Source organism: Octodon degus, unplaced genomic scaffold (assembly GCF_000260255.1).
Source record: "Octodon degus isolate 3935 unplaced genomic scaffold, OctDeg1.0 scaffold00312, whole genome shotgun sequence".
NCBI lineage: Eukaryota > Metazoa > Chordata > Mammalia > Rodentia > Octodontidae > Octodon > Octodon degus.
In genome coordinates, this window is record NW_004524888.1 from 1,109,019 (window position 1) to 1,120,401 (window position 11,383).

The 11,383-nt window shown below is 49.6% G+C and overlaps 1 protein-coding gene across 2 annotated transcripts in view; it reads left to right on the plus strand.

Moving 5' to 3' along the window:
* Phf2 (PHD finger protein 2) overlaps nt 1–11,383 on the plus strand; it is a 108,757-nt gene that overhangs the window by 78,143 nt on the left and 19,231 nt on the right. For both annotated transcript variants that reach the window (XM_004647562.2, XM_023707790.1), the window contains exons 4-7: nt 4,743–4,903; nt 6,494–6,635; nt 9,488–9,674; nt 10,700–10,862. In XM_004647562.2, the coding sequence (XP_004647619.1) occupies nt 4,743–4,903; nt 6,494–6,635; nt 9,488–9,674; nt 10,700–10,862 (653 nt within the window). The remainder of the gene's footprint in view (nt 1–4,742; nt 4,904–6,493; nt 6,636–9,487; nt 9,675–10,699; nt 10,863–11,383) is intronic.

The window sequence follows — 11,383 nt, forward strand, 5'->3', positions numbered from 1 at the left end:
GTATTAAGGTCTCATGTTAAGGTTGTGGTATTGGAGATTAGATTTTTAATGTCCATTAAGATTTGCTTTATATAGTTGCGTGCTCCCGTGTTTTGTGCATACATATTTATGAGTGTTACCTCTTCCTCTTGAATTTTTCCCCTAACCAGTATATAGTGACCTTCTTTATTTTGCTTGATCATCGTTATTTTGAAGTTGAGACTGTCTGAGAATAGGATTGCTACCCCGGCTTTTTTCTGAGATGCTGGGGCATGTAATATTGTATTCCATCCTTTGACTTTCAGCCTATGAATGTCTTTATGAGTTAAATGTGTTTCTTGTATACAGCATGTTGTTGGATTTTGTTTCCTAATTCACTGTGCCAGTCTGTTTCTCTTAATTGGTGAATTGAATCCATTTACATTGATGATTAGAATTGAGATGTATTGACTTATGATTGACATGTTATTTACCTGATGTCGTTTACTCCTTTTTCTCCTGTGTTTAATTGCTTACCCTATTTAGTTGGTTGCTTCTGATCTCATTCGTGGAGTTCTGATCATTTTGGTCCCTCTCTAGAACATCCTTCAGTAGCCTGTGTAGGGTTGGCTTTGTCATCATGAAACTCTTTAGCTGTTCTTTGTCATGAAAGTATTTCAATACTCCATCAAACTTAAAAGAGAGTTTTGCAGGGTATAGTAGTCTGTGCTGGAATTGGTTTTCATAGAGGACTTGGAGTACTCTGCTCCATGCTCTTCTTGCCTTTATGGTTTGTGAAGAGAAGTCGGCCGTAATTCTGATGGGTTTTCCTTTGAATGTGATCTGCTTCTTTTCTTTAGCGGCTTTCAGTATATTATTCTTGTGCTGAATTTCTGGGATCTTGACTATTATATGTCTCGGTGTGTTTTTCATTGGGTTGAGGTTACTTGGCATTCTGTATGCTTCAGTTACCTGAATGTCAGATTGTTTCCTCATATTTGGGAAGTTTTCTGCTATTACTTCTGCCTATATTTTTTTAATGTCATTTGTTTTGACTCCTTCTTTCTCATTGATGCCTATTAGTCTCACATTGTTCATCTTTGCATCATCTTGCAGGTGATGGATTATTTTTTCCTGCATCCTAGCTGTTTTTAAGAGATCCTTTCTTACCTTTTCACTAGCTGCACCAGCGTCTTCAAGGTCTGAAACTGTGTCTTCACTTTCACTTAACAGTTTTGCAAGCTTGTGATTGAGATTTTAAATTCTTCTATATCTTTTTGAATCTGCTTCATGCGATCTATTTCTTTCCTGTATTGCTCATTGAAGGAATCCGTCATTTTTCTTATCTCCTCTATTTTTTTTTATCAATGTCTTCATTAGAAGCAGGTATAAATTCTTTTACTATGGTGTTTTTTTCAGATTGGGTTTCCTCCCTATGTTTCTGTAGTTGATTCTTTACTTCAGATGCTATGAGTTCTGAGAATTCTTTTCTTATTTCAGAAAATTCCACTCTGAGTTCTTCTATAACTTTCTGCTATTGCTTATTTGCTATCGATGCTACTAATTCGTACATTTGAGCTGAGCTAGTAGAAAAGAATGCCACTCTGAGTTCCTCTATGACTTTCTGCTTTTGCTTATTTACTATTGACACTATTAATTTATACATTTGAGTTGAGCTAGTGTCCTCTGCACTTGTTCTAGGTAGGCAGTGGGTTTCCTGGGTTTCCTCCATGTTTCTGCATTTGATTCTTTACTGCAGATATTATTAATTCAGGGATTTCTTTTTTCATTTCCAATCTGAGTTCCTCTATACCTTCCTGCAGCTGTTTCTTTATTTCAGAAGCTGTCGATTCATTGCTTTCAGCTGTGTGATTCCCAATTTGTTCTGTGTTAGTGTCCTCTGCACTTGTTATGGGTGGGCTTGGGTTCTGAGATTGCATTTTGCTCCTTCTTGTTGTCATTTTGTGTAGCAATGTCTTCTGACCTTTGTTGTAGGTTTTTGTTGCAGTTATAACCTTAGCACCTACTAAACTTCAGGTGCAGATCTACGAAGTTTGGATTTATCCAGTTGTGCCTGGCTTGGGTCTGGCTGCTGTGCTCTGCTCCTTCCTACTTCTGCCCTTGGGCTTGAACCTGTTGTGCCCCTCTGGCAAGATGTTCTGCTCCTGGATTAGCTGGGTGGTTTTGTCCCCTACACTCTCTATAGGGATTGCAGCTGCAGGGTTTCACCTCAGGCGTGTATGCCAGGCCTGAGCTGAGTCTGGAGGGAACAAGGTAGAGTAGGGGGGAGAGGCAGCTCTCCCACACACTCACTGGGCCTGGGCTACGACTGAATCTTGGGGTTCCCAGAACACAGCAGAAATTCCTACTCGGTGGGCAGGGTGGGGGGTGCTACAGAGTGGTGGGGGGCATCCCAAGGGGGTGAAAGAGGGTCTTACCCACTCTATGCCTGGTCTGGGACCGGCAGGTCCCACCGGCACAGGGTAGCTGGAAGCTCTCTCACACACTCACTGGGCCTGGGCTAGGACTGGATCTGAGGCATGCTTCTTCAGGAGTTTTATTTTTCATAGTAATTAACATGTCACAGGCAGCCCAGGTCTTCTTACAAGATAATTTTTTGAGTGCCTTTTGATGTGACCTTTGTGAATCTCATAGTTTAAGATTCCATTTGGTGTTCTAATCCATGGACTAAATGTTAATTTGGAATTCTCCCCACAGAGACAAGCACTTGGTGTTTAGATTTATCAAGGGAAGCTTTCTGCCTCTTGCCATAGATGGGAGACTTCCAGTGGTTTCTGAAGCTTACTTGGTATAACCTTGGTGTTCCTGGGCTTCCAATAGTTGTCTACATATATTTTCTTCTTCTTTACCTTGCCTTTACTCCTACTGGTTTATTCTTAGTGCTATTATCCTGTGGTCAAATCAGCAGATACTCTTCTGTCCTGATCTTAACTCGTCTCTTTGCAGCACTATATTGCAGTCCTCTCTTGTGGAAGTTCTGTTTTCTTCACACAAGCCTGTTTCCTCTTCTGTTCAGTGCTCTCTTTGAGGTGCTGCCTGCCAGGGACTTTGTTCTTGGCCCCCATTCCAAAGCTGAACAGCCTGACTCCAGCTTCTGGTTCTCGTGAACTTCTGACCTGTCCTGTTTAACAAACTGGTGTGTTCCTTGGAGGATCTAACATGTATCTCATACCAGATAAAGTCCCCAATGCAGCTCTTGCCTGGCTCCTTGCACTCACTCCTGCTCCTCCTACACACACCAGTCACTGGTCCACCTACCTTTCCTTTATCCTATTCCTTCAACCCCAACTGATTAAGCACTGATCTCGCAAATCTCCCTTGTCTTTCTTGTCCACTTGTCCAGGCACTCCCTGAGGTACCCACCTTTTTTCAGTGGTCATTTTTCTCCCTCTCTAGTCCTGCTGCAATTCCCTGTCAGTGCAGCAATGGACAGAACTGCAGACTGTGTTCCTCCCTGCTCAGACTCTTCTGTGGCTCTCTGGTACTCTGCAAGGTGAGCCATGACCAGGTGGGAAGGTTCTCCACCTGCCAGGCTCCCTGTCATCCCTTACTGCCAGAAGCCTTTGCTGGAATAGTCCTTGCCTCTCTGGCTTCACCAGGCCTCTGTTTAATATGCTGCTGGCTTTCCTCTTAGCATGTCCAGTTGTGAGCTGGTGTACCTGTCTGATGAAATCTGTTCCTGGCATCTCTGGCAGGGATAAGCGCCCAGGGCAGTGTGGGGGCCCTCTCTGGGCCCTCACTTTTCCTGGAAAATAGCTAGGATATATCCATGCTCTTAAGACAGTCATTTCTCCCTTTTTGTGTGAACCACCTTATCTGCCTCTGGCCCTGTAGTAGCAGTAGTGTCCAGTAGAGGGCAGACCAGGACTGGACACTCATGAGAGTCACTGTGTTTGGTCTAGTAGATGCTACCATCTCTGGGGCAAGAGTGTAAGCAGGAGAGAGATAGAGGGCCCTGGGTTTTGCCCCTGACTCCATGCAATTTTGTTTATGGTTCTCCAGTGAACTAGGGGGGCACCTAGTTCCATGAAGCCCAGCTGTGGAACTAGGCTTCGTAGAGAATGGCAGACCTTATCGGTGCAGCACCCTGGGAGTGATGGAGAGGACTGCTCAGGTCTGATGGTTGGGGTATCTGTGCTGGGCTGTCCTAGGGCTCCAGATATGTAATCTCAGTTTAGGGCCTGGATGCAGAAGCCACAATATCCTGAAGATGTTGTGCTGGGCTCCTGTGTCCCAGGGCCATGGGGGGAAGTAGAAGGTGGTTTGTGGCCCGGGTTCACTGTGTGGAAGGTCTCCCTGGTCATGCTTCCCCGCATGGTCATCCTGGGCAGTGAGGCCCCATGCCTTAGCCCACTGTGGGGCAGTGGAAAAATGACCCTCTCCTCAGCCTAGGTCAGTTAGGGTGGGCAATGAGAAGAGCACCTGCCCTGGCCATGATGGCTCCTGCCACTCTGCTATGGTGGGAGGCGAGGCTGGCTTGCAGGGATGCAGCAGTCTCCCTGACCCTTGTCACTGTGGCTCTGACCTCCATGTCTCTGTGTGTAATGTGGCTGGAGGCAGAGGCACAGGTGGTGGAGTGTGGTAGGGATGTCCTGCCGGCCTGTGGCTGTCCTTGTGGCCCTAGCATGGTGGTATGGGCCAACTTCTCCAGAGGCCTGGGGGTGTGGGATTGGATGCTACGGGCCTTTCCTGCTGTGACCCTGTCTGGGCCTGGCCAGTGCCAGTGGCCATGGTGTGGCCTCTGACCCATACTTTCCCCACAGTGCTGAGGATGTGGTATCCCGTGTGCCGGGCAGCCAGCTTACACTGGGCTACATGGAGGAGCATGGCTTCACTGAACCCATCCTTGTCCCCAAGAAAGATGGGCTAGGCCTGGCCGTGCCAGCCCCCACATTCTACGTCAGTGATGTTGAGAACTATGTGGGTAAGTGTAGCACCCCCTCATCTTGTGGGGGCCTTGCCTTTCTAGCTACCTTATGTGTACCAGCCCCACACCCTGACTATGTCCTGGATGTGACATAACTGGGTGAGACGCAGGGTTCTGTTCTGGCCTCTCAGATCAGACCTGAAGTCCTCCCAAGACATTGGGGACTTTGGTGAATCTCTCTTCCTCTCAGTAACTTTGGTTTTTATGGGGGCTGGTTTGTTAACCCCTTGCTTCTCCAGCTGTGAATTCCACTATTCTGTGTCATGTCTCTGCCATGTTGGAACCCTGGGGGTTATCAGTCTCCCTCTCTGTCCTGGCTGCCAGCCAAGGACTGGCCTTTCTCATCTGCACCACAACCTGGTACCTCTCTCTGCCATGGTACCTCTTCTGGATTCCTCTAGACTCCTGCTGATGCCACTGGCAGCTGCTATCCTGTGTCCGTGGGCAGTCATAGCCCCATGACACAGGCATTTGGGGATGCATGGGTGGGGGAAGGTGTCTGTGTGTCAGATGGCGGTTAGCACACCTGACAGTGACCCTGGAAGGAACAACATCCATGCAGCTGGATGCTGAAGCCTCCATATTTTCTGGGGCCCACATGTTAGTAGAGTTGCCTGAGAGTGGAGGGAGAGGAGAAAGCCCCAAGGAGGCTTCCCTGTGCTGTGCACTTGACTGCCATTTCTGAAGTCAAAACTGGGGGTGTTAGGGGACTTGGTGCTATCATTTGTGATAGTGAGCCTTGGGGCACTGACAGCATCCACCTGAGAAGCCATTCTGTTCTGTTTCAACAATGAGCTGGGGCCAGGGGCCATCCAGGTGTAGCTCACAGACTAGTACAGAAGGGCATGCCTATACTGACCCTGAGGCTTCTCAGAAAGAGGGTCTGGAGGGCTTCTTTCTGGGCTGGGGTTCTGGTACCTTGCATCTACAGAAGACTCATTATAGGGCACCTTTCTCTAGAAGGGCAGAGCTGGCCACTGGGTCACTGTGCACTTACATGTACAGACAGGATCACCCAGCAGTTTGTCTCTGCCCAGCTTCTTTGCAGGTAGCCAGCATGTAGCAGACCCCAGTGATTTAAGGACCTTCCGTAAGGCCCTAGTTCTTACAGGGATTCTACCACCTCCCACTAGCACCCTAGGCTGGAGGTGGAGAATTTAATGCATGGGCCTGCGGGACACTTATCCAAACCAAGTAATGCAGGGCTCTTGCCTATAACGTTTCAAGTATAGGTGTGGCCCATGTATTATACAGGATGTGCTATGCTGCAGCAGACTTGTTCATAAACATCTGTGTGTTTATCTGCTGAGGTGGCCACCCCTGCTGGGGCCTGAAGTCCACCACAAACAGTGTTGCCAGGTCTTTGTGGCATTTGAGAGGTGGGTACCTCAGACACTCTGAATCAAGAGGAATAGCAGCAGGGGAGATAATAGTACCCAGACCCACAGGATCCACCTTCTCCTCCTCAGTGGCTGCTGCTGTGGGCAAGGGCAGCTGAGGGCATGCAGCATCCATCCTACATGTCCAGGCATGAGGGCAGTCATGCCACCTCCTTCATGTGCTCACATCCTCCTGCTGCCTCCCCAGGGCCTGAGCGGAGTGTGGATGTCACAGATGTCACCAAGCAGAAGGGCTGCAAGATGAAGCTGAAGGAGTTTGTGGACTATTACTATAGCACCAACCGCAAACGGGTCCTCAACGTCACCAACCTTGAGTTCTCCGACACCAGGTGACAGGGCCACCCTGGATGTGGGGATTGCAGTGCTTGGCTTTGGGACCTCTCCCTGCTCTGGGCTGCTGTCAGGGGCACATGGAATACATGACCCAGCACCCAGTCCTCTTTGCTGTTTCTCTTTGAATGTGACAAAATAGGAACAATTCAGATAAAAAGAGCAAAGAAGTCAAATCCTTGTGGTTTGCCTCCTCCCACCTCCCAGAGACCACTGGTGAGGTGTAGAGTGGTCTCTTTGGTATGCACACACTCAGGATACAGCCACACTCATGACCCACTCATGGGCACACACTCGTGCATGCTGGGACACAGTGTACTCACTGACACTCGCAGTCACTCCTAGACATACTCAGTGCTGTTGTCATGACACCCTCATCACCCATCTATGGCATGCTCACAGTCATTGATTGGCTCACAGCCCACTCCACTGCCTTCCCAGTCCCAGCTCTGCTCTCTGTTTTCCTTGGGTCACAAGGCCCTGCTGTCCTTGTCTTGCTGAGTCCCAGGGGTTATTGTCATAGCCCACAGCCACTGTAGGTAGAGCACCTCCCCCAGAGTGGTCACATGCTGGCCCTGCCCTGTCCTCAAGACTGCACTTACTGTGGTCAGCACCTGCCTTTGCCACCCCTCCTTGGATCCCACTGCCCACCTGCTGGCTCTTGGGAAAGACTCAGAGTGCTCACAGTCCTGAGTGGCCAGGAAGAGTTTTGTTTTTGCATCATTTCCACTTTACCTACTTCCAGAAAGCATGAAAGATAGCATATGTATAGTAAGAAATTAAAAGAAATGAAGGGATTATCAAAAATCTCACCAAGAAAGAGAATGTAGGACTGTGCCAGGAGCCATTGAAAGGGAGGGTAACCAGACGCTGGGTCTTATTTGAGCTTCCTGACAGCAGAGGCAAAGAGGGCAGAAGATGGCAGCAGAGAAGGACTCAGACAAGGGATCTGTTCCAAGGTCATACTCTGCACCATTTGCTTTGGTACCAAGGAACATGTTGAGTCATGTTTCTGTCAGGGTAAAATGGTGCTTTCGCCTGGGATTTCACCCAAGCCAGGAACACTCTGCCTCCCATCCCCCTCACCCCTAACCCTAGTCTAAGGACTGTTTGAGATTATAGGTGGCTTTTTTCAGGCATTTATGTAACAGAACATTCCCATGGGCCAAGCCACAGAGCCAGCTCTGAGATCCAGTCTGTACCACCTGAGGGAGGCACTGTGGCCTCACTATCATCAGCAAGTCACCCCAAGATGTCAGCCAGGCCACAGAAGTTGCCTGATCCCATAGGCTGTTGGACAGCTCTTAGCGTCCTCTGCCTCTGAGTGTCCACTGTACAGTGGGTCCGGGGTGATGTGCATGCACTGATCTGTCACATGAAACTGTTACTCATGACAGCCTCAGGTGCTCACAGGGATATTGGGATCCTGCCCAGTGTAGAGGGGCTGGTGTGAATCCTGAGCTGCAGGCCAAGCTAGGGGTCCATCAGGAGCTGGAGGAATAGGCCTCTGTGCTGTGCCGGGTGCAGAGGACCAGGCTAGAGCTTGACTACATGGGACCTTCTCTAGTCAGCATGGGACACTCCCCTGGGGGTAACAGTATCCTCAGCATGTCATCGGGGATGGGGGCATCAAGGACTCGTGGGGGGAGATAAGAAGGCTTGGAACACACCAGAGATTCAAAGGTGAGGATTTGCAACTGAGGTTGCTGAGGGTGGGTTTCTAAGATAGAGAGCTTTTCTCTGCTGGTTAGGAGGGGGACAGATGAAAATCCAGATTTTATTACTTACAGCATCTGGGTGCACATAGCAAGCCTACAGGTCACACACATGGAGGTCAGATGCACAGTGGTCAGGGAGCACACATAGAGAGAGGGGGCAGTGGGGCAGGGAATTGCCAAGACAAGTTTCCTGCAAGGAATTTTAGTTTTTGTGTTTCTGTCAGGCAGGCATGAGTTCCAGGGGCTCATGCTGTGACAAAGAGGAGGTCACAGCAGCACCTCTACACAGTCCATGTACTGCAGCGTCATAGCTGTCCCTCCAGAAGAGGTCCCTCTGGGCTGGTGTCAAGATGGGCCATGCTGAGGACGTGGAGGAAGCTGAGCCCTGCTCATAGCCCAGGGAGGTCCAGTAGTGTTTAAGATAGATATCAAGGGTAACAGTGGATGACAAGGACTCACTGCAGAGTTTTGTCTGAGTTCATGTGGCCTCCAGTGGGAAATGAAGATGGCGCTATGAAGGATACCACTGATGTTCCAGCCAGGGTGATGGAGACATGGGTGTCCTGTGTGGCCTGAGGTAGCAGAAATTCTGTGGCCTCATTCTCCATGGAGGCTGAAATGTCACCACCCAGCTGTTGCTGAATATGCTGTTTTTGATGGAGGGATTTTTTAAAAAAAATCACAGACTACTTTGATAGGGACATTGAATTGGATGCCAAGCTGCCTTCAGCTCTTTCCACCTTGGTGGAGTCAGCTGGATTTGACAGTAACCTGACATGGCAGGGAGTCACAGGCTGCCTGCTCCCTGTGAGGAGGGCTGTGACCTTTACTTAGGTGGCACCAGGAGGCATGTGGGTTGTGTATGAGGATTTACTCCCAGGACTCTATGAGTGTAGGTCAATTAGGCATGACCCACTTTGCAGTTCCTTAGAAAGGGAGTTCTCAGGCCTTTTTGTCTGCCTTCTGCTGGCTGTGGAGACCAGCACTGGTGGCCTGAGTGGCCACAGCTAGTGGCTATACCTCTGGTCATCTGTATGATAAGAGCAATGCCATGCATGTGTCACAACACCTTTCCCTCCCCAGGAACACCATGCTTTGTCACCACTGACTAAGTCTTCCTGTCCTATTCCCAGAATGTCCAGTTTTGTAGAACCACCTGACATTGTGAAGAAATTGTCCTGGGTAGAAAACTATTGGCCTGATGACGCATTGCTGGCCAAGCCCAAAGTGACCAAGTACTGCCTGATCTGTGTGAAGGACAGCTATACTGACTTCCACATCGATTCCGGGGGCGCCTCTGCCTGGTATCACGTGCTCAAGGTGGGCATGCCCCTTAGGGCACATCTTGACTTTGGCAGTCCAGGGTCAGTCCCCAAGACTGTCTGCCATTGTTTGGGGCCCTGAGTGGCCAAGAGGGATACTGGGATACCTGACCAAAAGCAGGAGGTCTGGAGACATGCCTGGATAGAGGGCCAGGGGTGCATCTAGGACCAGTGACATGCATGGAATTGAAGTCTCTTAACAATTGGGTGAGGCCACTGGGTAACAAGTGCTCATGGAAGGTTGACTTCTGGTAAAGGAGTCATCCAGAGTCAGGATCCACACTGGAGCCACTGGGTGGACAGGGGTATATGAGCTGCTCAGAGGGATGGGGGCTGGCTACTATAGACAAATAGAGGTAAGCCAGAGAAAAATGTGGTGCAAGTAGCATCAGTAGCCTTAAGCTTTTTGCTCAATTAGCCACAAAATAGGTTTCTCCAGACTAATGGAGGAATAAGCTGGAGTCTGTGCTTGGTGCTAATCCTGGCTCTATGAGGCTCGGAACAAGTCACCACCATGTTCCCCAAACCCATCTTCACTGCATTGCGGGTGGATGAGGGTCTCATGGCTCTGGGTGCCAAGTTCTACCTCTTTTGTGGGAGGCTGGCTGGAGAAGGAAGGGTAACTACCTTTTAAGCCAGCCTATGAGCCTGGCATCTCACAAGAACAGAACCACCGAGGAGGACTTGCTGCATGGCTGGTTGCAAGCTCATTTCTCCCTGGGCACACATAGGCCATTTGCAGCGTCTCAGAACAATGGCATTTGGGGGTATAAAGTGCAGCCCAGCCATACTGCAGGGACTGCTGTACCTAACGCTTTCCCAGTGTGCAAACTTGTGAACTACGGAGAGCACTGGCTGGAAAGAAGCCTGGGCAGGCTGCTGTCCAGTTAAGCCCTATCGCTGTCACCCCAGTAGTTCCAGTACCAAGTGGCACCACCCCCTTACTCCAGCATTCTCAGCCCAGAGGTAGCCCTCCCTACATGTCCCTGGCATTGCAGTTTTGCCAACGGGCTCTCTTGGCAGGGTGAGAAGATCTTCTATCTCATCAGACCAGCCTCAGCCAACATCTCCCTGTATGAGCGCTGGCGGTCGGCTGCAAACCACAGCGAGATGTTCTTTGCCGACCAGGTGGACAAGTGCTATAAGTGCACCGTCAAGCAGGGCCAGACCCTCTTCATCCCCTCAGGTGAGTGGGCCCTGCTCTGGCCTCTTCATATTGCTGCTGCCTTCCTCCCTTGTGCTGTGTCCCTGCTATGGACTCCCTGGCTAGCTGCCAGCCCAGCGCAGTCCCCATGGAGGGACCAGGCATGGGCAGGGTATGGCCCCACTCTGGTCAGCACCTGGGGCAGCCCATCCCCTGCAGCTTCAGGGCCTGGCTCCCCATGGCCAGGTCCCTTGCATGGGGACCATGGCTTAAAGCCCAAGGTAGCAGGAGCAGCTGGGCCATTAAAGAGGGTAGGGTGGTCCTGAGGGAGGAATGTGGGGCTGTTTATTAAGGGGTATTTGGAACCAGGGCAAGAGAGTGAGCCCAGACTTCTATTGCTGCACCTAAAAGACTTCCTTACTGTCAGAGTATAAAGTTGCAATCTAGATGTCCCATCTTTAAAAATGAACAATTAATGGAAAGTCCATAATATCTTTAAACAACCAGTCAGTGTTCAGATTTTCTAATGATCAGATGTTTCTTTTTTTTTTTTTTTTATTCTC